The 27,280-nt window shown below is 41.6% G+C and overlaps 1 protein-coding gene across 4 annotated transcripts in view; it reads right to left on the bottom strand.

The window, feature by feature from the left end:
• Positions 1–27,280, bottom strand: part of LOC125902431 (dipeptidyl aminopeptidase-like protein 6) — a 172,081-nt gene that overhangs the window by 44,421 nt on the left and 100,380 nt on the right. For all 4 annotated transcript variants that reach the window (XM_049598759.1, XM_049598758.1, XM_049598761.1 and 1 more), the window contains 2 exons: positions 14,970–15,084; positions 8,275–8,373 (listed from right to left, as the gene is read on the bottom strand). In XM_049598759.1, coding sequence (XP_049454716.1) covers positions 8,275–8,373; positions 14,970–15,084 — 214 coding nt within the window. The remainder of the gene's footprint in view (positions 1–8,274; positions 8,374–14,969; positions 15,085–27,280) is intronic.

Here is a 27,280-nt window from a genome sequence, read left to right on the forward strand (position 1 = left end):
CTCCCCTTTTATGAGAAGATACCATTAAATGACAGAATTGCTTTCCTTGGTTACCTTAGAAATGAAAGGTCAGTGTTCTGAGAATCAAAGGATTTAACACTGTTGTGCATGTTTTGCTTTCATTTGAAGCTTGTCCTTAGGTGGCCTTAAACTCTCTGTCAAAGTCAAACACTTTTCTTTTTCTTTTACAGGGGACCTATTATGCTTTTTCTCAGGTTCATACTTGTACTTTTGGTTTCAGCTAGAACACATGTACACACTTTTATGTTCATTTTAGACATTATTTTCCTCATACTGGCTGTGCTGGCACGTCTGTATTCACCCTCTATCTAAAACACTTTGTTTTAACCCCCTCCCAAGTCTGCTCTGACAGGTCAGCGTTTCTTTACTCTGCATCTTGTCATCTCTGCCATGCAGCCAGGGGATGTAGAACTTTGATCGGGCCCAAAAACCAGGTCCACACAGTCTGTGACTAAGCCCAGCCTGAGCCCAAACCATGGCAACAGTTTTGGCCCTGAGCCTGATTAAAATTTTCTACAATAATCAATCAATCAAACATTTATTTGTCACATGGAATTATACAAGACACAGCTCCAGTGAAATGTGATCCTATTACATCGTTGGCTGCTGCTTGATAGTTTGTCCATTTTCCTAATGGTTTTGGTAATCCATGATTTCTGGTTGTGAAATGATTTAACTGTCCTCATATCCCAACCTTAACAGGATGTCCGCATGGCTGCTCCTCCTGAACATAGATAGCACTGCACTGCAGCCGCCTCTGAACAGATGCAGTGATCCACAGCAGGACCGGGACAACGCCTCTCATTTCCACCATCACACTAGTCCCTATTCACAGCAAAGCACTCAGCTCCTCACCTTCTCTTGCCTCTGGTTTTTCGGCATATAGAAAGAGAGCCTCCTGGTTGAATGGCGCTGTAACCAAGTTTCAGTAAAACAAAGGATATTACAGTTGGCACGGAGGTCGTCCAGTTTATTTTCCAACACCTGCACAATGGCTAGCAGGACAGTAGTTCAGCTGGTTCTCATTCTTCTCCATCTTTTCCTCAATGTTTTCCTGATGTTTACAATTGAAAACCTCAACCTGGCTAGCTAAGAGAAGTCAGCAGGAGGAGAGTTTACAGACTGGTGAGTGGATTTCTTCATTCCATTCCCTTGCAGCCACATGGCACCACCACCCAAAGCCAACCACAAAAAGCACCAAGGACACTTGCAAAATAGACGCAAGAGCCTAAATTTAGCACAAGTTTAGCAGAGCTGATGGAGAAGTGATTGGAATCATCTGTGCCTCGTCTTGGGGAGAAATTAACAACATCAGCAACAAGATTACATGTCTCACTGATGTTAGCGTGTGGCTACATGTAGCCGTGTACTTGCACTCGGGGAATGACTGTGTATAGCAGCACTTTGTCCCATTAAAAAGCATCAATAAAAGCTCCTATATGCATCCGGACATGTTTCAGAAGGAATATGATCCAAAATTGGAGAGAAATTAACAAAATCAGCAACAAGATTATATGTCTCACTGATGTTAGCATGTAGCTACATGTAGCAGTGTAGGCTATGTAATGTAAACACTTGCACTGGTATGTCTAAAGTAGATTATCTCTCATGAGTTGACGTCAGCTTGTCGCAAAAGTATTCAGAGCAGTCTGAGGCCTGAGGTTTTTGCTCACAGGGATTACTTTTATAAGCATTTAATTCATTATTTATACTTTGGCCACACTTTATATGAACATCTGACATTATAAAATTATATATATTTATGACAGAAAATAGGAGAAAGCATAACAGGCCACCTTTCCTCATCAGATTGGCTTTTATAATTCACAGATTTCTGCATAAATATCCCAAATCTGTTGCCTTGTGATCAAATAAGCTTTCTTGTGTATGGCAATAGAAACGCACAACAAATAAAAGTGCCTGGCTGAGGCCATGACACCCAAGCCAAATGAATTTGGGAACACCTGTTTGTGACAGTGAAAATGTTCATCTTGCAGAGCTGCACAGTTTGTTCTGTTTCACTTTATTACCAATTTTTAGTGAAGAGGGACACAAACAAGGGTTGAATATGTCAGTGTGTACTGGGTCCAGGATGGGAACTGTAATTATGCCAAATCAATTTCATTTGATCTGAGCTGGGAGTCGTAAAAAGAGAAATGATGGCGACTCAGTTGCCAAAGATGGGGTGCTTTAGTTTCCTCCATAGTCAATGTTGAGCTCCATGAGTAAACTTAGCCACAAATGTTTCTTAATACTTTTTTCATTGCTTGACGATATTGTGTTGAGTTATATCTTAAAAAATATAAATGCGTCAGACAGAGAGCAGCAGTTCTTTATCTTAGAGATCAGCCCGAAGGTCGATTCCTTTGTCTTTGGATCTGAGTCTGTGTGAGAAACTCAGAGGTGAGTCCAAAGACTACTGAGGCAAGCGGTGATCAAAGAGCAACGGGGATCAATTACTCACTGCTGTGAAAGAAGCCCACAAAATATTGATGAGGACTACTGAAGTGTGAGGGTGTCCCATTGGGTTTCTTATCAGAAGGTCATTAGCACCAAATGGGAGTTGATTGCATTAAGTTAACTGACAAGATGCAATGTCACACAATTGATTGCCGGGGTTTCGTCAGGTGCTGAGGACGTTTTAATCTCGGTCGTGAATGAAGGACGCAGAAACACAGGAACTTAACTAATTACGCCCTAATGAGCCGGTAATGTAAGTAATCAGGGGAACAGTCTGCACAGTAGAACAAAAGGACAGATGTAAGGTCGTAACGTGTCTGTCACACAAGTAGGAGATGTGAATTTGCATGTGTGCAGGTTATGAATTTATTTATAGATACAGCCGCACTCAAATGTGCACATGCAACTCACCAGGAGTAATCATTCATAAGCTGTCTGCATGTGGGAGTGGTGAAAGACGTTGAACCAGCACTACCTAAAAGATATTTTATACAGTGCGAACTGGGTCTATAATGTTTAGTGCTTCAAGGTAAAATTGATAAAGATTAAAAAAAAACAAAAAACTTGTTTGCACTGAAAGATCTTTTCTTCTGGTGGTGCTGCTAAAACAACCGCTTTAAGCTTTCTTTCCTCCCATCGTCTGCAAAACTACTCAACTAACAAACAGCTAAATCCTGACTTTGGTAGTTCAAATACAAAAAGCCATGGTTGTACTTAATTTTATGTATTACGGTTTTATAATTCTGTCCTCATTTTGATAATGCCTATTAGGACTGGGCAATATAATGACCAAGTACAATATATCAATATATCTTCAAGCAAGATATAGATTTGGAGAAAAAAGGGTTAATATAAACATAGGGTCAAGGGGTCAAGTTGCGTTACATAAGGCGTACCAGTGTGCATCTCTCCTCTCTCACACTCTTCTCCATCAACACTCAGAGAGACACAGAGCTGCTACTCTGTTTAATCTGTCTGTTAATTAGTCTACAGTGCGACATCGGTCTATATGTTGCACGTGCTGCGCTAAATCAGTGTGTGAGATAAATGAAATTACCGCAGCAGCACATGTGCAATACAGCGCTGCACCGCATGTGTGGGCGACAGAGCTGCTCGATTGTGTCAGTTGAGCGTTTGTTTGCGAGTTAGTGTGTGAGGTGGATCATAGCGCGTCGCTGTTCTTCTTGGTAGTTTTGGTCTGTTGTGTGACACTGAGACAGCGCCTGGATGCAGGCGACAGATGTGTTTTGAAAAATGTAGCAACAACAGACATTTCACACACAAGATGTATATACAGTAACACAGACAAAGTATCTCCTGCCCCTTCCCTCCCTCAGCCTCTCTATTGATGCTATGGGCATAAATAAGATTAATAGCCTAAATAAATACAGTTTTAAATAATGTTCCAGCACAAGATTCATTTTCATTTTTTAACTCCCCCCACAAAATTTTTAATTGTCTCAAACTACAATGGATTCAGGCCTACTCAATACTTTTATAGTCAGGTTCTAGTTTTCTGTCCTGTGCTGCAAACCTTTAAACCTCTGTAGCTCCAGTGCTGTGTGCACAAAGTTAATTTCTTATTTCTTTTATATAATTAATCATTTACATGTTGCGCAGCTGTATAATTTCAAACAGAGGACTAATATCTCCATCTTTGCATTATATTTTGATCACAGACTGCTTTTTTAAAAATGCATGTGACATCTCAAATGTGACTTTGACCTGTAAATGAACATGTTGCCCATTATAGATCATTATTATTATTATTATTATTATTATTATTATTGTGTCCTTGTGTACCACTGTATTTGTATTATTGGCTACGTATTGTTTTAGTTAATTAAAGCTGTTTGGAGCATCAGTGCCCAGGAAACACTTCCCCTTAGGGACAATTAAGTTTCCCATTTGCTTATGCTATCTTAGAATCTTGTGATTAAGACCACAGGGGAGAGTTGACACATCTTATACCTAATGTTCAGTACACAGACTATTTGTTTAATCAGATTCCTGATGACCAGCTGTGTATCATGTGCATTAATTACAACCACAATCAGAATCTGAAAGTTCACTTACTAGCTTTATCTGGAGCTTTAACCACCTCAGTTTGCTCTGAGCAAACTCTATTCACAGGGGAGGAGATGGGATTTGTTTAAAAGCTCCTTAAAAAAGTATTGAGTTGACCCTGGGTCTTTGTAAAATAAAAAATACCAATACTCAAATGGCCACAAAATGACGAAAAAGTAAAATCTGAGAACCACAAATGAGTCAAATAAAGGTGTTTAAAGATCTGTCTGTACACAGGCCCGCCAACAGAAATGACTGGGCCTCCAAAAAAGTCCCCAGTGCTTCACAAATATCAATACATGCACGTGTTTTCTCTTCCTTGCTTAACACATCGAGTCCATGTAAACTGAGAGAGACTTACTCAGTGATGGACGCTGGGAGCAGCTGTCTGAGCTGACTAAAAGAGTTGGTCATTAGTGTTGTGACGTTCACGAACGAACTGATTCTATTGAACGGCTCGTTAACATGAACGGTGGGAACCGAGTCGCAGCTGGGAACCGTTCTTTTTTTTTTTTTTTCCATGAGTCATGGTAGCTTTACACACATACAAACAATTTGTATAAAGGGTAAATCCAAAATAGTGATGTCACTGTCAAAGCAGAGTGATATGGCGCAATCTTGTGGAATATTTCCAATGAATCCAGATCAGACTTTAACATCTAGTCCACACATGTCAAATGAGGTTATAATCAATATTTCAGAATAATTCAAACTCAGATATTGGTGGGATATCTAATTTTGTATTATTTTGTTCCAAATCTCACCCCATCATACCTCCCAGTGATTATTTCCAAGATAAAATGAGTTACCACCAGGCTGGCTTCTTAAAACTTAATAAATATAAAAATCAGTCAAATGAGCCACTTTTTTAACGGCTCTTTGAAAGGAACAGCTCACCAAGATCCGGCTCCCCTCAAAGAGCCATAAATTCCATCTCTATTGGTCATTACATTATTATTTGGATTTAAAGCCTTTTCCAGCTCCCTCTTTTATGTCTCTCTTCTTCTCTTGCGTCCCAATTTATGTGCAGGGCCTGGCAGAGCAGAGAATTCACTCCGACACTGGCTGATAGTTAGACCCAGAAAGCTTTCTCCTTTTTACCCCCTTATAAGCAGCCATGTCTGTATTCTGTTCCCCATCCAGACAACAACCAGACCTTCAACATATATGGAGTTATTTCAATTCTTTAATGTGTAGCAAGGACACAAGACCAAATGTGTCAATAACTAGTAGTAGTAGTATTTTTTGTTCTTACTACTACCCTCGCACAGTGCACAAAAAGCTCCAGCTATCCTTTGAATAAAGTATCACTGATTCAGTTCATTATGCAGCAGCTGAAACATATTCCAAGTACTTTTTCTGTCGAACACCAGAGGGCACTGAGTTAGCTGATCCAACATCTCTGAGCACAGGTGGCAGCCTCCTACTTGCTACCTTGTCAAGGTCACAGAGGCCACAGCAGACCTGCTCTACTGTACATCTGTTCAATTTGGACCATCTTACTGTACGCCCAGGGCACCACATGCTGGATCTGTAGTGCATACAAAATGAGCTTGCCATGGAAACAGAAACAGCTGTAATTAATTTTTAAAATTTTTTTTTATGTTAATAGCATGGAAACTCATGTAAACAATAAATTACCATAGGTGAAATATCTGTGTGTTACATTCAGGCACATAACCAGTCGCTATAGTAACAGGTCGCTGTAATGGCATCCCTGCTGAGTAAAGCTTATTATGTGATTTCACTCTGACTGAAGACAAAGTGAATTTCATATTTCATTGCTCATTTTCATCCATAAAGCTCCACTGCTAAAGCTTTCCAACTACCTCACAACTCTCCTCTCATTTAAATTGTGTAACTGCAGAACACGACGCAATTATTACTTCTCCTTAGATATCCCACGTGGACATATCAGCTGTAGCAGAACTCGTTTCAGTGGTATGAGATGCAAACGCCCGCGAGCTAAATTCTTTCATTCCCCTCAGGGACTTTAAAGCTTTACTATCTGATGTTTATTATGACTCCTGCAATTGTTTTTATTAATTCTATTTTGTGCTTGACAAAGTATTGAGTAACAAATGTTTCCTGCTCTCTTAATGAGACTACTTGATAAAGTTACTGAGCTATTTGAGGATTTAAAGAGTCAGTTCACCCTTAATTCAAAAATGCATATATTTCCTCTTCCCTGTAGAGCTGTTTATCAGTCTGGGTTGTCTTGGTGTGAGTTGTGTTGGAGCAACATCTCTCTTCAGAAGTCATGACTCGGTTACTCAAGATAATCCACAGACCTTGTTGTGAGCAGTTTCATGTAGGAACTATTTTCTTTCTACTGAACTACACCAGTCCCACAGTCCAAAGACATGCAGGTTAATTGGTGACTCTAAATTGTCCGTAGGTGTGAATGTGAGTGTGAATGGTTGTCTGTCTCTATGTGTCAGCCCTGTGATAGTCTGGTGACCTGTCCAGGGTGTACCCTGCCTTGAGAACTTAGCTCACATGGTTCCACAAAGTTTTATGGGTAACAGTTATGTCATTACTATTGTGTACTGTAAATTAATTTTTTTTTTGGTTTGTTTTGTTTTTAAAAATAGGCCAATTTGTCTCTGCAGTAACTCTGAGCCCCCCGTAGGGGTTGTGGACTCCCTGTGGAAGACCTAGGATGTAGCAACTATTTTCTTTCTATCAAACTACATCCACCAACCGTACCACCATGCAGTAAGAACGCTGCAACTGCATGGATGAGAGGCTTGTTGTGACAGTGTGAGATATAAACATTAATGGTGTTCTCTTCAGCTGAGCTGTAATGTTAGCAAGCTCAGAGTTGTTCGGTGAGCTGTGGCTTAGGATGTAGAGCAGGTCGTCCACTAATTAAAAGAACAGTGATTCAATTCCTGGCTACTCCAGTCCGCATGTCGAAGTATCCTTGGGCAAGTTTCTAAACCACAATTTGCTTCATTCACACGCAGTTGCAAGTGCATGTGCATGTTTGAACTGAGTGGCCTCAGCCACAATAGTGTGAATAGGTGAGGGTGACACGTAGTGTAAAAGCACTTTGAGTGGCAGTAGATGCACACTTCCTTCTGCAGGGTGATACAGCTGGTGAGTGTAACTCAGAAGGAAAATAGTTCCTACATGAAACTGCTCACAACAAGGTCTGTGGATTAGTTTCAGTTCCATTATATTAAAGAGAAGGCAGACATTTCTGCAGCCGATATCTCCAACACTCTGCAACTCACACCAAAGCAATCTGGGTTGATATATAGCACTACAGGTAAGAGTAAAATATGTATTTTTGATTTGGGAGTGAACTGTCCCTTTACAGGCTTCACTTTTTAGTAAAATGTCGGCCTCTTTCACATCGGGTTGTTATATGAAATAAAATGTTGGCAGCTGATTTAATTTGTAGAGCTTTCGAGAGGAGATAAAAGTCTTCGTTTGCAATGTTATGTTATATGTACTGTCATACGTTATGTTCTTTTCTGGCACCGCTGCAAAGTTATTTTATGGGTCTTAAAAGCCCATGTGAGCTACGCACTTGTACATGCACAACACAATAAACAACAACTATTTTAACTGTATGGACAAGTAAGAAAGTGGGTCAGATTTTAATATTGGTGGTATATTCTGAGCCATGGGCAACAGAGATGCCTGTCATAATGTGTCTGGATATGTTGTGCATCTTGACAGGAGAGGCAGATGCTAAATGCCAAACTGTTCACTCACCGCTGAGCCACTTGGCGTCTGGGTCATGGATGCGAAGGTCTGGACCGAAAACATCCTCTATGGTGACTTTCTTCTTAAGGGCGAGGCTGTCATCTTCACCTGTCAAGTGCATCACCAAAAGATAAATAAACAGGCGTGAGTTGAATGTGAGGTGCAGCGGCTCATATGTCTATCTGCGAGTGTCTTGATGTGGATGATTCTTGAAGAAAACTTCAAGTCGTCCTGGAGTCTTGTGAGATTTATTAGCATTTCAAGCAACTGAGTTTTCTAGTTTCAGAGCAAAAACTGAAGAAAATCCTTTGACTTTTTCGTCAGCGTGTTGCTTTGCTCAGGGGGGCTGCAGCCTCATACCAAAACTGTCACCATCTCACTATGTAATACTGTTCTTTTCTCTCTGGAGATAGCACCTCCAACAACTATTCCCCACTATAGATAGAGCAATTTAGAACAAGGTACAAACAAGAAAGAGGCCGCTGGTATTGCACTATTGATCTGAGAGCATCAGTTCACATCTGCCTGCTCGTTTTTTTAGCAGTGGGGGGGACGACTCCTTCCAACCCCAAAAACTCCAAATGAGATCTGAAACCGACAGCTGAACTGGAGGTGGAGCAGACAACAGGGGTACACACGTGAGTTTGTGTGGATGTGAGAAAAGAAAGCATGTGAGCCCTTTAACTGTCTTCTACCACACCTTTACTCAGGAAACAACCGTCAGACACGAGTTGTCAAGATGGCTGACAGCCTGGTGCTACTGTACAAAACAGTACGTTGACAGATTCTTCAGCAGGCTTCCTGTTGTGACTGAGCCGTGAGATCTGAGTGTGTAAATACCATGTCAGACATTGTAAAGAATTTATCGTCCTGAAAAATCGGAGAAATTCTCTTGTCTGGCAAGAAGCTGCAGAGTGAGAGGAGAAAGCTAATTTCCAACGCAAGGCAAATGGTATCTCTGATGCTGTGCCAATCTGACAAATGGCTGGAGCTATTACTGCATAATCATCTCCATTAAACAGGTCTGAATGGCATTACACATTAAAAGGCCCATTACATGGTGAAACGATGACCCCGCCTCTGTGTAAAACTAGTACATAACCACAAACCAGAGAAAGCATATTATCTGTAAAACCCTGCCCCTTGAAACACAATCATCAGATTACAAGAAGCTGCCTGTGCTGCCAGAAAAAGACGAAGAGAAAGAAGATTCATCTAAGTTGTGTAGAGTATGTGTAAACTGAGACAATGAACACATTAACAGGTGTGTGTGTATGTGTGTGTGTGTGTGTGTGTGTGTGTGTGTGTGTAGATTGTCTTTGTTAGTTTGTTAGCAGGAAATCTAAAAATCTTCACAAATGAATTTTAGGGATTCATACTCGAAGGGTTTTTGTGCTGGTTTATTATTCGTAATTTTCATCTTCATAAATGTGCAAATTCCTATGAGATGGTACAATGTAGACACATGATGATTTTCAACAGTGATTGGAAGATCTGTGCAGATACTACTCAACAAATCTGACCCCAATCGACCTCATGTGGGCAGCATAATTAGAGGCCCATACCTCCTATGCTGTAAGTCTCATTTAAACAAAATTTGGTACAGAAATCCATCCACACTCACCAGCTTCTTTATTAGGTACATCTGTTCAACTGCTCGTTAACATGAATAGCTAATCAGCCAGTCACATGGCAGCAACTCAAGGCATTTATGCATGTAGACATGGTGAAGACGACCTTCAATTTAAATTGAGCATCAGAATGGGGAAGAAATGTGATTTAAGTGACTTTGAATGTGGCATGGTTGTTGGTGCCAGACGGGCTGGTCTGTCAGAATCTGCTGATCTACTGGGATTTTCACGCACAACCATCTCTAAGGTTTACAGAGGATGGTACCAAAAAGAGAAAATATCCAGTGAGCAGCAGTCCTCCTTTGGCACACTTTGGGCCCCTTAGTACCAACTGAGCATTGTTTAAATACCACAGATCTGCAGCCAACTGTGTGATGTCATCATGTCAATATGGAACAAAATCTCTGATGAATGTTTCCAGCACCTTGTTGAATCTATGCCACGAGGAATTAAGGCAGCGCTGGAGGCAAAAGGGGTCCAACCTGGTACTAGCAAGGTGTACCTAATAAAGTGGCTGGTGAGTGTATACTCACTCTTCAAATTAGCTTTGTAGAAACAAACCTAAACCGTAGATCCAATCGCTACAAAACTTGTGGGATATGTCTACATTGACACCTGAAACATACGCTGATGATGCAACACAAATCAGACTATAAATCAGAAGTTGTTTGTTTAATCATTACAAAACTTGTTTAATAACAACATTAAACCATGTGTGTACAATTATCTTGCTCAATAGGGGTATGTTGATTCTCAGACATCCAGGTCATGGAAATATAAACTGCTATATCGCAGGCAACTGGATTCGCTTGAGTTTCTTGAAGACGTTTCTTGAAGACGTGTCACCTCTTATCAAAGAGATTTCTTCAGTTTTAATGGACTGACAGAGTAGCAGGCTTTAAACCCTGTGTGGGTGTGAACCCTTACAAGGTTTCATTATGTGTGTCGTGACATGACAACATACATAATGGCCAGAGGGGTCAATGACTCATACGTGACCTTAACGACTCTGTAAAAGTTCACACCCACACAGAGTTTAAAGCCTGGGACTCTGCACCAGTCCGTTAGAACTGAAGAAGCCTATTGGATGAGAGGTGAAACGTCTTCAAAGAAACTCAAGCAAATCCAGATGCCTACGATATAGCAGTTAAGATACTCAGAAGGGGGGCACCACCAGCTTCAAACATGTGCCATAAATCAATGACAGATTGTCCAAATATCACCGAACTCTGTGGGTATTTTTAACTGCACTGTTGATGCATGTCCCCAAAATGTTTTTCAATTCACCAATATGGGGTGACAACACTGTCAAAGGAGGGCGTGGCCAGGCACAGATTTGGTCATAAATGAACAACTGTGATACAAGTTGTTAGTTATTCATAATGCAGGTGTCAGAAACTGTCAAAGGTCTTGATCCTTCACAACTTTCAACTTTTAAAAGTCCAACTCCAGAATCACTACATGCAGCTATGTTTTTTAAATCTGAAGGAGGCTTTTTCTCAACATTTCAACCATTTCTAAAACAAATCTAACATGCACAGTGTAACATCTGGCTGGCACACTGCATCCAATGATTTTCACACACTATGAGTATTCTGATGCACATCCAAGACCATCCACCCGTCAGACGCATCCTTCAAATTTCTGAACATTTTCTACCATTAAAAAATCAGTTGACAGGGTTGTGGCAGATTGTTGGCAGAGGTGTGTGGTGTCTGAGTTTCATCTGTGATGTGTGAAATGTTTTGCTTTTTTCAATTTTGAGTCAAAGCTGTGTGCAGAATACATGTACAGTGAGGCGAAGAACACAATGACTGTGAGTGAGTGAATACTGAGTGTGTGGTAACCCCTGCCAGGGAAGTCATGTTGTCTCCCTTCATTTTTTTTTGTTTTTAGAACTTCTCAAAACTTTGTGTCGTGTCCCAAGAAACAAGGGATCAAGGATTTGTGCCTGTGTGTGTGTGTGTGTGTGTGTGTGTGTGTGTGTGTGTAAGATTTAAAAACACCGCATTTTCCAACATTTCAGCTATCCCCATGAATGTAAAATACTGACTTTGGCTCACTGTTATCACATGACTGTCTATAGCATGTGTACATGTATGTGTATCACGTTTACTGACTGCATTTTTATGTCCAATTATGTCCAATTAATCTAAATTCTCACATTCCATAATATCAACACATGCCAACTATAGTTTGGTTAAGGTAAGAGAAAGACTGTGGTTGTAGCAAACATACTATAGTTAAAAATTGATGTGTTTTAGTTTCTCTGTGTCCTTCACATGTGTGAGTGTGACAGTGAGTGCTCCTTTTGTGTGAGGATCTATGGCTGAATCCAAATGTCCGGACTTCACCGCACTTGCAGACTCGCAGACTTTGCAGGCATGTTCCCGGGAAGTCTGGGAGTGCTGAAGGTTATCCAAATCCACTATTCAGCCAGTCCACAAGGGGCCTCAAGTTGACTTCCTGCAGACTTCCAGAGAGTCCGCTTGGGGTGCAGACGTCAGCAGACTTCACTGATTTAATAACCCACAATTCCTTGCAATATGGACATGGTGTTGTGGGTTTTTCAACTGCTGAAAAAACCTTATGAATGTGTAAAACAGTTATTGATAGTTAAGCCTATTAAAGTGTTACTTGAATTGTGTAGGCCAGAAATAATATTCAGCCATCATGATACAGAGATACAGTACAGGCCAAAAGTTTGGACACACCTTCTCATTCAATGTGTTTTCTTTATTTTCATGACTATTTACATTGTAGATTCTCACTGAAGGCATCAAAACTATGAATGAACACATGTGGAGTTATGTACTTAACAAAAAAAGGTGAAATAACTGAAAACATGTTTTATATTCTAGTTTCTTCAAAATAGCCACCCTTTGCTCTGATTACTGCTTTGCACACTCTTGGCATTCTCTCCATGAGCTTCAAGAGGTAGTCACCTGAAATGGTTTCCACTTCACAGGTGTGCCTTATCAGGGTTAATTAGTGGAATTTCTTGCTTTATCAATGGGGTTGGGACCATCAGTTGTGTTGTGCAGAAGTCAGGTTAATACACAGCTGACAGCCCTATTGGACAACTGTTAAAATTCATATTATGGCAAGAACCAATCAGCTAACTAAAGAAAAACAAGTGGCCATCATTACTTTAAGAAATGAAGGTCAGTCAGTCCGGAAAATTGCAAAAACTTTAAATGTGTCCCCAAGTGGAGTCGCAAAAACCATCAAGCGCTACAACGAAACTGGCACACATGAGGACCGACCCAGGAAAGGAAGACCAAGAGTCACCTCTGCTTCTGAGGATAAGTTCATCCGAGTCACCAGCCTCAGAAATCGCAAGTTACCAGCAGCTCAGATCAGAGACCAGATGAATGCCACACAGAGTTCTAGCAGCAGACCCATCTCTAGAACAACTGTTAAGAGGAGACTGCGAATCAGGCCTTCATGGTCAAATAGCTGCTAGGAAACCACTGCTAAGGAGAGGCAACAAGCAGAAGAGATTTGTTTGGGCCAAGAAACACAAGGAATGGACATTAGACCAGTGGAAATCTGTGCTTTGGTCTGATGAGTCCAAATTTGAGATCTTTGGTTCCAACCGTGTCTTTGTGAGACAGAAAAGGTGAACGGATGGATTCCACATGCCTGGTTCCCACTGTGAAGCATGGAGGAGGAGGTGTGATGGTGTGGGGGTGTTTTGCTGGTGACACTGTTGGGGATTTATTCAAAATTGAAGGCACACTGAACCAGCATGGCTACCACAGCATCCTGCAGCGACATGCCATCCCATCCGGTTTATGCGTTTAGTTGGACGATCATTTATTTTTCAACAGGACAATGACCCCAAACACACCTCCAGGCTGTGTAAGGGCTATTTGACCAAGAAGGAGAGTGATGGAGTGCTGCGGCAGATGACCTGGCCTCCACAGTCACCGGACCTGAACCCAATCGAGATGGTTTGGGGTGAGCTGGACCGCAGAGTGAAGGCAAAGGGGCCAACAAGTGCTAAACACCTCTGGGAACTGTTGGACTGTTGGAAAACCATTTCAGGTGACTACCTCTTGAAGCTCATGGAGAGAATGCCAAGAGTGTGCAAAGCAGTAATCAGAGCAAAGGGTGGCTATTTTGAAGAAACTAGAATATAAAACATGTTTTCAGTTATTTCACCTTTTTTTGTTAAGTACATAACTCCACATGTGTTCATTCATAGTTTTGATGCCTTCAGTGAGAATCTACAATGTAAATAGTCATGAAAATAAAGAAAACGCATTGAATGAGAAGGTGTGTCCAAACTTTTGGCCTGTACTGTATGTAGAAGTATAGGCTGTAGTGGACTGAAATGCATTTTATTAAAGGCTATACACGGGATTTATATCTTGTTATCTGCAGGGACAGATGAGTAGGCATTGTTAATCAGCTTATAGAACATATATATGAATATGACAGCAGCAGTTTCCATGGCAACGAGTAAAACAGTCTTGAGGGCTGCTTGCAGTCTCTACCTGATGACGGTGAATACAATAAACAAATACAACACAACATACAACTGAGGTCCGTATGTTGTGTTAAACCATCTTAGTGAGATTTTCGTATTGGAAACACTGCGGGTATTTTTAATAGCCTATTTGTTTCACTAGTTTGCCTTTCTTATTTTAACTTAACTTTGAGGCTGTAGGAGTGGGCTGCCATTTTATTTTGTATATTTTTCTCATGTTTCTGATGCGTCCTCAGGGGCCAGATTTAGAAAATGTCTTTTTGCTCCCACTCCCCTAGATGGGGGCGTGACACATGCATCACCCAGACCTCCTCACCCTTACCTTTGCCATACATACAGGACACAACTTCCTGCACTGACATGAACATGTACTTTTGATGTAATTAATGGGGTGCAAAAGCGTCCAGTGCAAAACATCTGGAATCCCAGGCTGTTATTTTTATCCAAAGATCCAAATGGAGATTACAAGTTTCTCTGAATTTTGACAAATAAGACAGTCGGGTAAGAGGATTGCGCGTCTGTGGAGAGATGCACTTTGTAAATGGTAGCATATGTGTGTGTGTGTGTGTTGTACATACGAGGGGTCAGCAGGATAACAGAGGTGACAATCAGTGAACAGATGATGAGGATGACCAGCAGGGCGATGGCTATTCCTTTCCAGTTCCTCTGTGGCGGAGCGCTGCCCACCAGGTCCTGAAAAATATGATGATTACAGATTACATTACATTCATGCACACACACACAAAGAGGCAAAATATACCAACTATTAGGCCTTTGGATAAAATGATTTGTCGCCACAGGCTGGATCTGTTTCACTGTATTATAAAAAGAAGCTAAGCGGTGACCTTCAGGTGGTGAGTTTTATTTCACACAATGGACACACAGCATTGTACAGATATTGTATATAAAGCAGATGTATTTTGTACTGTCACAGTCAGAGCCAGAGTTTGGCCAGAGGACAGCTTATTCTCGCCCAGACAGATGCCGACAACTTAGGCACTTGTGTGCGGTAACACTGCATCCACCAGCTGCTCCCCGCTGCTCGCACACGATGAGTCCCTGCAGCTCTGCCTGATAGCTGTAGAGGAGCTACGACTTCAACGCAGACACAACAGGCAAAATAATGAGCTGCTCTCCTCACGCAGCCCAGCAGATGGTAGATGGCTAATCAGCGCTGTTTGAAACACATATACTGCAAAAATCCACAGGACATACAAAACATTTTAAGAGCGGGAGGCGGCAATCAGGTGGCCTCTGAAGACTGCCCGATACTTTGCCACACAGATCTTAAAGTATTTTGATCTAGGAGCCCATTCTGGGGAGTTTTGCTGTGTGATTTAACAGATGGTCTTTGCACAAACACAAACTATCATCCACTCCTTGACATACTGTGTCCATTACAAAGCAACAGGAACAGGCAGTTAACTGGAATAACTGTAGAGGTAAATTAACCTCATGAACCACCGGCTGTCTCTCACTCTTTTGTTGCTAGGCTTGTGGCGCTGTCATGTTAGCTCTCAGCCACGTGTGTCATATATTGTTATTTTCAGGACAGGTTAGGCTACTCTGAAATGCCATTATTTGGCATGTGAGTAGCCCTGAATATGTTAAAGGATACATTTTTATGACTGAATGAAATCTCCATCCAAAGGTTAACGGTTTAAGGTCAGCAATCAGGGTTGGTGGCTGATGATCTCCCACTATGTGCACGCACAGACACACACACACACACACACACATGCACATTAATATCTCTGGTCACATTCGGTGAGGAGAGCGAGCACCTCCAGCCACCCATATCCGTCCAGCTGTTGATATCCTTGTTACCAATTAGACCCGGTCTCTGTCTGCCTACAGTGAGTGGTTATACAGTATGCAGCAGCTCAGTGAACCATCCGCGAGTTAATGAAGGGTGTGCGTACACGTGAGAGTGAAACAGACGGCTTGACTCTCGGGCAGAGATTATGCTTTTTATATCTTTCAAGACTTTAAATTGCCACATTGCAAGTTACTTTCCATTTTAAAATGGAGTCAGCGATTCTGGAGAAAGTGTTGATATTTGAACTAGTGATGCCATGGAGAGGAAGTTTTTCTACTGGTTAATAAACTTGTGACAACAACTGTGTTACGGAAAATGTCAGACATTTTACAAGAACAGACTTGGGCTGTCAAGAAAAGCAGTTTTTGAAAAGCTTCAGTGAAAAATATCTGCAAAAATCAGAGCTTTGTCAGGGCTGGAGAAGGAAGCAAAAGTCAGACTTCTTTGAATCATTAGTTTTCAGCTGATGCAGCCATAATAATGTGATAATTAGCCACTTTGTTAGTTGCACATTAGCCATAATAGTTACAAAAATAATCTTCTGGTAACACTTTCTGGCTTGTTTTTTTGCCTTTAATGGATAGGACAGCTAAGTGAGTAAGAGAAGGAGTGACACGCAGCAGAGGGCCCCGCCAGAATCGAAACCTGTGCCACTGCAGCGAGTACGGAGCCTCTGTACACAGGGCGCCTACTCTAACCACTAATCCACCGTCACCCCAGGCTAACACTTTCTATGAAGACCACATCTATAATGCGTTATGAGGGCATTTATAGTAAATTATAATGCATTTACAATGCTCTACAACCAAGTCACATCTATAGTGTTTAATGGCTGCTGATACAGTGCATCAGTTAGCATTATGTGTGTTTATGAGTGCAGTCATAGAGCATTATACTTTACAATGAATGGCCTCATAAAGCATCAAACATGTGGTCATATTTTGCAAGACAGCTAAGCTGTTTGTTGTAGATTTGTGCCAGTTTCTCTGGCATATCTGGCACTTGACTTTTTGGGGGTCATCTTTGCAAATTATGAAACTATTCCGTCCTTAGACATCTTGGCAGTGTATCTGTAAAACTGTCATGTGTGATCAAACTGTCACAGTTTCAGCAGTGCTGGGCTGCTAGTGACTGAAATTAGATGCTATCACTAAGTTTAAATAATAATTATTTAAACTTACTAAGCGTTGGTGGCTTAGTGGTAGAGCAGGCGCCCCATGTACAGGCTGTCGCCGCAGCGGCCCGGGCTCGATTCCAGCCTGTGACCCTTTGGTGCATGTCATTCCCCCTCTCTCTCCCCCCCTTCACACTTACCTGTCCGATGCAAAAATGCCCCCCCAAAAAAATAATAATTAATATTGGTGCATTATAAATATGTTTGATACCGATTTCTTTGTTTATGGGCTATTTGGGATTTTCTTTTTTTGAGTTATTGCATAAATATGTATATATATATATGTATATTGCATATATATACATACATACATACATACATACATATACATACATACATATATATATATATATATATATATACACACACACACACATATATATACACACACACATATATATATATATATATACATATAGCATCCCAATACTGATATGGATGTCTATTACCATGACAACAATCAAAGATTCAAGGCATTCAGGACAGCCCAAGAAGAGATAATTGTCGCTGACCTTCAATATCTTTAGAGCTCTGTATGTAGTTAGTGCTAATGCAAACTGAACATTTCCTCCTGTTGCAGCTTCACATTAAAATCATTTACCTTCACAGGAATGTGTCTGTCAGTGAAATGTGCACCACTGCTATTGTTCATCAGAAATGTGTCTATAAAGCAAGCTTTTATTGCCAAACTGGGGCTTTTGCTTTCCGCTTTGACACCAAATCCTCGCCACCGTCTTGGTGGTTTCTTAGTCTAATAACCTTGATCATGTTGGCTAATAAGTGAAATCTGACTTCTGCATCTGTGTGCTGCGACTTGGCCGCTGCTACTGCGTAATGTAGCAAACACTTACAATTCATAATTGTAGCGTCTGTCATCTAATGGATAAAAAAGCAAAGCAACTGTGGGGGCAGTCTTTGCCTTTGCTGTACATATAGGACACAAGTTCCTGCACTGACATGAAAGCGTACTTTTGATGTAATTAATGGGCTGCAAAAATGTCCAGTGCAAAATGTCTGGAACCCCAGAACAGACAGCCAGCAGACCATGAGGAGATAATTGCTGAATTTGATAAAAAGTGTATTGGATAAGAATCGCTGACAGCCCCTTTAAATGTTTAAAGTGTACCTGTGTGTGTGTGTGTGTGTGTGTGTGTGTGTGTATGCATTTACACTGCCAGTGCTCCTACTGTCTCCACACAGTTTGTCTCCCAGTGAAGCAAATCAATACTGAAGGCAGTGAGTACACATAGAAAAACAGCAGGCACGCCAATAAGCTGATGTATTGCTGCAGAGGTAAGGATTTTTGCGATAAGGTGTATACTGGAATCATAAGATATTAATGTCCCTGAAAGATATGCTGTTGAAGTTGCCTTTGATATCAACAATCACTTCAGACCTCTGACCGAGCCAGAAATAAAACCATAAGATGCTTTGACAGTAATGCAGATAACAGCCTTGTTTCTGCATCTGCCTGCTTGTTTTTTCCGCATATCGGCACTGAAAATGGAAAACCATTTAGTGCAGGCAGGTGATTTGAATGCAGCCCAGTCCAGTGCAGCCCTTACCTGACGGAGAGATCTATAAATGTGGCAGCTGGATCTACATCACCTCACAGAGGAAAAAGTGTCTCTCAGCAGAATATTTTCAGACACTTTGATGCCAGCCTCGGAGGCATGTGAGTAAATATTTAGTTCCAGTCATTTTTTCCCACCCACAACAAATCCAGCATGCTCATTGTACTGGAGCACAAGAGGCACATGGTAAAATGATTTCAGACAGCCTACTTTTTTGAATCTTAAATACATCTCCCGCAGGCCCTGTGGGCTAATTCAGGCTGTGGAAATGTAGGATGCAGACGACTTGATGAGCAGGAGCAGCTTCCCTCCAGTGCTTGGCATTTCTGTAAACAGACACCCAATTATTCAATCAGAGGTCAGGGAGCTTTTCCACAATTCAAATCGATAGACAATCAAATACTGCTGGACGCTTGCCTTTTTCACTGTAAACTCCTCAACAAAACAGCATTTGGTTGAAATGGATACAGCCATTAACCTTCACTGTCAATACCCCCGGATACATAACACCGACTTGAGAAAGACGTGATCGATGTTTATCGCACTTCCTGTGACAAGCTGCGTGATGGTCGACAGAGCCGTCAGGACAGCTGTCACTGCTATTTAAACCACCCACTCAATTAACGAAAACGATTGCAGAGTACAACATTAAAGCATCAGGAGTTTGTTTACTGAGTGTCGGGCCTTAAAGCGAAGATTCACCAGAACTCAGATATGTTAATGACCCTTATTTGCCCTAATTCATTTCCTGTGTCATGTTGAGACGTTTCCACCTAAAAGAAGTCACAGTTCAAAACGTAGGAAAAATCTGTCCTGTAGGCAACACAGCTTAATCTCCAAGAGAGTTTGGAGAATAGTTTCCATGTTCTACAAGCAAAATGGCTGCAAATAATGTTTTTCATCGACCCTTTCACTGCTGAATCAGCACGGTTTGAAACGCCATGAGTGGCAGATAGAGGTGGTTGAATTGTCGAGGGGTCTAATGGAACAGGTAGTCTGACAGTGTAGGAAAACCAGAAGTGGTTTTGAACAGCCTCACTGGAAGGAGGCCATCATGGAAAAGGTGGAGATGTGATACAGTTTAATGGCGCACATTCTCCTCTTAAAGTCTTTCTTAGTGTTCACATTAAAAGTGACAGAAATGGTTGTGTCAAGAATGTAAGAAGTGAGCTGCAGAGAGAAGATTAAACTGTTACACTATGGTTAAGGATTACCACTAAATACTGGCTGTTGTTCCAGTCAAACAAATTCCCTTGGCAATCGGGTTTCTCTGCGGGTCTGTCATTCTTTCCGTCTTGTGTGTTCAGTCCAGGCCGCCAAACTGTTTCTCGCTCTCTATATTTTGCTGTGCTTTGGTGACCAGTGTGCAGCTTTCCCACAGGCTCCTTTTATAGTGACTTAAGGATCATTAGTCGTGTGCCATTTTCACCTGTGAGATCCCCGGCATACTGAAGGTGAGAACACAATCCTCCTTCATCCTCCTGTAATATAGGACTGCTTCATCTGTTTCAGCACCTTTGTCTTGGTGCTCCTTAATCTTTATAAACAGATACCTGCAAGTAGAATCAACTCGTTCTCATTCCATCTAATACAGATGCTTTCTTAGCAGTACGGTACAGTTCAGTTCGGTATGATTTTTTTTCCATTTCCACTGTGAAAAGTTGTGGATGGTACCAACGGAACGTTCCATACCTTCCCCATGTTTGGTCCCCCCTCTGTTGGGGTACCTAGCACACAGATCTGGTACTAAAAGGTGGAGCTGTGAACACTGCAGTCTGATTGGTCAGTAGAGGACGGTCACTCTGCTCAGGGCTGAGTTGTGGCTGGTTTTGAGGCTCATGTGACCACTGTTCATACTGTGGAGAGTTTTATTAGTAAACTGTAACTATAAAATGAAAGGATGTTTTGCTGCCTCTCACAGCAGCTGGAGTCAGAATAAAAATTTCACTTTAACAACTTTGACCATTACTTTAGTTTTTATGACATACACTTTAAGTAATGAGTGGATCTTCAAATGTATTAATTTCGTCCGGATTATGTGAAGGGCATATATTCTAATCCTCACTCGGAGAAAAAAAACCAAAACATTGTAGTACATCGTTCCTGTGGGCTATGGCAACACTAAACCCCTGAGCTTGCCTGAGAAGGACTAAATGCACAAACCTGCTGTTTCTAAATATCCCATGGAGAGAGACTCTCACTGCAGCCTGTTCTATTTTGTTCTGAAGATGTCGGCGTGCAGCCTTGTTCTGTGGACGATAAACAAGGTGCAGACTTCCATCTGTGTAAGCAGTGAGTGACAGCAACCCCGCCCACATTTAAGAAGACTGTTTGCGATGGAAACACTAGGGTCTAGGTACCATGTCTGAACGATTACTTTTGGTTCCAAAGGTATCATACTGAAAGTGTTTGGTGGAAACACAGCACAGCTGAAGCACATTGAAACAGGTAGGTAATGTTATGAAATGATCACAGTTAGGCCGAAATGCAATCTTGAAACCCATCAGCTATCATCTGACAACAATTTAGCTACTTATTAGCTTTTTTCATTAATCTGCATTTATATGCAGATATCTGTTTATAGAGATTAGCCAAAACATCTGCCTGTTACACTGGAACCCCCAAATATTGGCCGTTGCTTCCCAGAGGCTTATCATCGTCAGACTGATAGCCGATGGGTTCAAAGATTAGGTGCTCCTTAAATTTGTTGCAGTTTTTGCTCTGCAACTGAAAGACATGACACCACACTGTATAAAGATTAATTTATGTCTCTTTTTGGTCACCTGTAGCACTCTCTAGGTGTACCAGACAGCACATTTGTGGCTGTGTGCCTGGAACATGTGAAACAGACTATGAGTATCTCATCAGTCTTGTTCTCAGTCTTGTTCTGTGTCTCAGATCCCAGAGAGATACCAGAGCTTAATGACTGATTTTTATGTAAAACAAGATGCCAATCAGAAAGTCTGAGAATTACTCACAGCTTCATTTGTACATCTTTGTTCAGTGTTTGTGAAGAACAGGCATTTGGTTTTAAAGTATCCTCTTGTCTCTGGAACAATACAGTTCTCAGTCCGTATGTCGATGCATCAGCTGAGACCGTCTGTGCCCTGGGACTGTAAAGTGCCAAACCTGGTGGTTAGCTCACTTCTCATTTGATGCTGTCAGAAGCGTTCTGTTTTGAATTTCCCAGGGTCCACACTTTCTTTGCTCTTGGCAGCTCTCCTCAGCAGCGGTGTCTTCTCCTCTGAATGATTAACCATCCCCAGAAGCCACACTCACATCAGTGGGCTCCTCCATGTTGGTGACAGTTCTCACCTTGTCGATGAACTATACCAGGGACTTGACAGAGGTTTTAGACATTTCACACATTCACTTTGAGTCTCTGCATGGACCAGAACGTCATCCATCTGGCAAACTACTCCATCTAGGCTTTCCTGCAGCTGAGACATTCTTGTTTGGAAATGTTCTGGTGCAGACGGGGGTGCCAAGGCAGAGTCTGTTAAAGCAATATCTCCCAAATGGAGTTATAAATCTGGTGTGCAGAGCAGACTCATTTGCAAAGGGTATTTGCCAAATTGCCAAATTTGCATCCATTTTTGAGAATATTTTGGCGCATTCCAGCTGTCCAAGCGTGTGCTCCATTGATGGAAGCACGTGTCTCTCTCTTTTTGACTATATCAGTACTACATATACAAACCTCAGTGTCATGAGGTTTTGGCACTGGAACCATTCCTTTACACCAGTCTGTAGGCGGCTCCACTGTGGAAATCACTCCAGGCTCTTCCATGTGGGCTCATTCTCTCCTGACTTTTGGTAGAAGAGGTAATGGGACATGTCTAGGCGTTGACAGGGCAAATAGCTTGGCATGGTTTTAGCTCAACCTACGCTACTGACTGGTTTTAAAAACTGCTGAATCACTCCAGAACACTGTCTCCACAATCGCTACTTATCCAAGAGAGACACTCGTCTCGTGGCTCCGTAGTGCTTTTGCCAGTCACAACATAGACAAATTTCCATTATGATTCTGCTGACTGTACTCAGTGTGGCTGGGATATTCCTCTGACTTCACGGGGCCATGCCAAAACCGTACAGTGTAATCTTTGACAGCTCTGACTCGATACTCCCTTTCTGACAGCACAGTTACATCTGCTCCCATTAGGGTTGGGCCTGTGAAAATTTTTTAACCGGTTTGATATTTAGCCAAAACCAGACCAGTGTACCAAATTTTACCACTAGGTGTCGCACTTCATTCAGTAGCCGCTGGAAGTGGCACATAATAAGAAGGTGACAGAATGAGAAAATGACGACTCCAGTCCACTTGGTGGCAGTAATCCACCTCTAAGCTGATTTGCCAACCGCCAAGAGGAAGCAGAGTGAAGCAGTACAACAGTCTGGATCAGTGTTGCCAGGTGTACGATAATTATCGTATTTGTATCATAATTTGGCCCTCTGTACAATGTACGATTAATAATCCCAAAAAAGGCCAAATGTAGGATAATTTGACCATTCCATTAATGTGTGGTTGTAATCAGTATGCCAGAGTTTTTTTGTGGGCCCTGAAGGCATCTGTTCCCATGTGACATGTTTCCAGCCAATCGCACTTTGCTTAGCCTGAGATACGGGTGACGTTTGTCTCTGAACAATGAGCACGATTGGTTGAATGGTCAGCTGTACCCGCCCCACGAGGCACTAGGACCCGTCAGGAAGTTGAGCGAGAATGAGATTCAAAACAGAAGAAGAAGAATAAGAAGAGGAAAAACAGAAGCGAGGAAAATGAGGAAAAAAGCAAACCAAAAAAGTAAACACTAGAGTGACTATATTTGCATCAGTAGGATTGTTTTTTTTGGTTATGATGGATGAACGATAATTTCCCTCACAATAGGATAATTTTGAGTCTCTGGTACGATAATCCTACATTTCCCACCTGGCAACGCTGGTCTGGTTTACTGATCCTTGGTTCACCTCTTTCGCTGGCTTCGAATCCAAAATGTTGCCGCACTGGCACAGTTTTAGTTTTCTTTGAGACCAACTCAACATGTCTCGTCTCGTCACTTGCAAAAACACAATAACTTTTTAGCAAACAAGCACAATGTGCACTGTGTACTATTACCTTGGGTGGTATCTACTTTTCACACCTTCATACCTTCCTGTAATTTCACCGGGGTACACACAGTACATGAGGGTATTTGTCACTGGAAACTGGAATCATCCCAGCTCCAGCTGCTGTGTTTACTTTGAGCTCCCAGACGTGATTGTACACTAAATCTACTGTCAATGTTTGTGTCACCTAACAGTGTGAGTAATTTGCTTTACTATAAAACACAAGATATTCAGTAAGAAGACCCGCTGATTGCTAAAAACACCAAATGCAAACTGAGCAAAAACAAAAAAAACAAAGAAAACCAACAAAAAAATTGTTTGTACAATTTGTACATGCAGAGGTGAAAGACGTACTCAGACCTTTTGCTGAAGTAAAAGTATCATTACAACAGTACAGAAATACTACAAATAAAAGTAATAAAAGTAATGTTTCTCAAAACTTCAGTAGAAGTACAAAAGTATTAGCAGTTACAGGTAATGAAAGTAAAAATACACATCATGCAGAATGGCCCATTTCAGAATAATATATATATTGTATAATTGCATTACATAATTACAGATATTGTAAGTTCTGATGGATGTAAGTGTGAGCATCTCTGTAATGTCTAATGGATAATTACACTACTTGAAATACTGATGGGCAGCTTCATCTATAATAATACAACATTTAATTATTGATTATTTTTTATTATTAATGTCAATCTGCAAAGCTAACTAAGGGCCCTATTTTATACACACGGCACAGCTGACATGTCTAGTTACCGACTGCTGCAGTTGTCATTTACACAGCCAGCGCCTATGTTGTGTAAGCAGCAAATGTATGTCCAAATAATGTCTATCTGTGCACCCATGTCCATGTAGGTCGTACAATGAGTTGTGGTCAGGTGCATTGTTGTTCTAAAATCAGTAGCTCAGTTTTTTTCTTGCTATTAAAAAGGCACATCATTAAGATAGTAAGATGAGGCTACATAGGAAGGTTCACAAAGCACATACATTTGCTTGTTACACACAAAGGGACGTGCTGATGAGCTGCTTCACTGGTTATTTCAGAAGCTAAAAGTTTAGTCAAGTTTATAACTACAGATTTTAGTTTTGCTGCTTAAATGTCCCTTGATATTTTCTGCAGTGACATTACTGCTCTCACTGCATTGCTCTCAGGAGAAAAATGCTCACTCCTCCAATTTGCCAGATCCACCATGTATATAGCAGTGTGTCAGGTGTAGGCTCATCTGGCTGTTGAAGGGAATGGGAGATGGCATTCTGATTGGTTACGTTGTTATGCCCAAAACACACCTATGATTAATTAATGGAAAAAAATACAATCCCTTTGCCTCTTTTAAAAAAAAAAATGTTTATTGCCTTTATTGACAGGACAGATGTCGAATGACAGGAGAGATGAGAGAGAGAAAGTAGGGATGACATGCAGCAAAGGGCCGCAGGTTGGATTTGAACCCAGCCCAATGCAAAGGACTGAGCCTACCAGGTGAGCTCAAGGTTGCCCCAGACCCTCTGCCTCTTATGCCTTACTTTGCATCCAGACTAAATGCCATTTAACTAACGAAAGTAGAGTTCGACATTGCACTTGCGCCATGCACTTTACACCATTCGCTACAGATCATTCATATTCATTCATTCTCCGTAGCCGCTTATCCTGCTGATGTTGCGGAGGGGCTGGGGCGAGAGATGGGGTACATCCTGGGCAGGCTGCCAGACTATCGCAGGGCTAAAGGCCAATTTTCACCAGATGCGTTTTGGTTGTGTCTGCGCTCCGGCACGGCAGCAGAGCCGATAGGATTCCATTCTAGTCAATGTGTGTGTTTCCACCGGCTGCGGCTTTGCTGCGTTCCGGCTCCGTCTCAGCTCCGGCACTCCGGAGCCCTCCGCAACAGATATGCAGGACTTCTATTTTTGCCGGACGCCGGAGCACAACGCAGCAATTCAGCACAGAGCAGATCGTGCGGGTCAGGAAGTCGTGCACAGAAACACAATAAAACATAAATACACAATAAAAAATAAAATAAAGTACACAGTGTTCACGGCGGATCATATTTCCCTGCACTACACCTTAAAAACTACATAATGGGCAGAGGCAGGCCTGAAGTCAACAGGTCAGAGGTTTTCAGACGTCATTTCACCCCGTGAACACCATGGATGAGGAGATATTAATCATGGCAGTGCACCGAGATGTCTTCCGGCAGAGCTGCACCGGACCGCACAGCAAACGCAGCCGGTGGGTATTGACGGATGGCGGAGCACGCAGCGGATAACCAGTGCTGCCGTTCCGCAACGGACACGCATCCAGTGGAAAGCCGGTGTAACACATAGAGACAGACAACCTTCACACTCACATTCACCACCAGTCACCAGTTAACCTAACCTTTTTGGACTGTGGGGGGAAACTGGAGACCCCGGAGAAAACCCACGCTGACATGGGGAGAACATGCAAACTGCCACCCCAGTGTAGTGAAGTAAATTTTCCCCTGAAATTTAGTGGAGTAAGTGTAAAGTAGCGCAAAATGAAAGTAACTTCACAACTGTACTTACTGTACTGTGTACAGTACTTCAGTAAATGTACTTAGTTACGTTCCACCGCTGTGTCTGCATGTATTTTATTGTCTTTAACAAGGAGCTGAATCCTACAAGACCAGAACTGAACACCATTTTCAGCCTGGTTTTGATCATTTCCACATAGCCCACAGGCTTCTACATTACTAATTAAAAAATAATAATAATAATCACAGACTGGGTTGGTGGAGTAGAAGTAGTGAAGATCTGATTTTCTAATAGTGATGCCATTTGGAGCAACTATCACACTATATTCTCTGTTGAAGCATTAAGTATTGAGTTTGAAAATGAATCTGGTGTGTCAACACTGTGGAAGATTTTTATGATGAAACACCCCATCAATTTCAGTACAATCTTTAGGAAGCTCCGCTGCTTTAAACCTCCTCATACAACCATCATCTGCCAAGTACACAGATTTAGGTGGAGGCTTATTTCTTTTTTATTAATTACTTTAGTTAATGTCTGTCTCTTCAAAAACCCAATGACCCGCTCCCAGACTGAATCCATGTATTCAAAATGTAGACTCAAAAGGAGCAGCGTACATTTGAAAATCGCTCTGTTCTCTCATACAATCCACTGTTATTAAAGTGTCTTAGCTCTGATTGCTTTATCCCTGCAGACTGCTTTATCCCTTTGTGCAATGTGGAACATTTCACC

The sequence above is a fragment of the Epinephelus fuscoguttatus genome, linkage group LG15, assembly GCF_011397635.1.
Source record: "Epinephelus fuscoguttatus linkage group LG15, E.fuscoguttatus.final_Chr_v1".
Classification (NCBI taxonomy): domain Eukaryota; kingdom Metazoa; phylum Chordata; class Actinopteri; order Perciformes; family Serranidae; genus Epinephelus; species Epinephelus fuscoguttatus.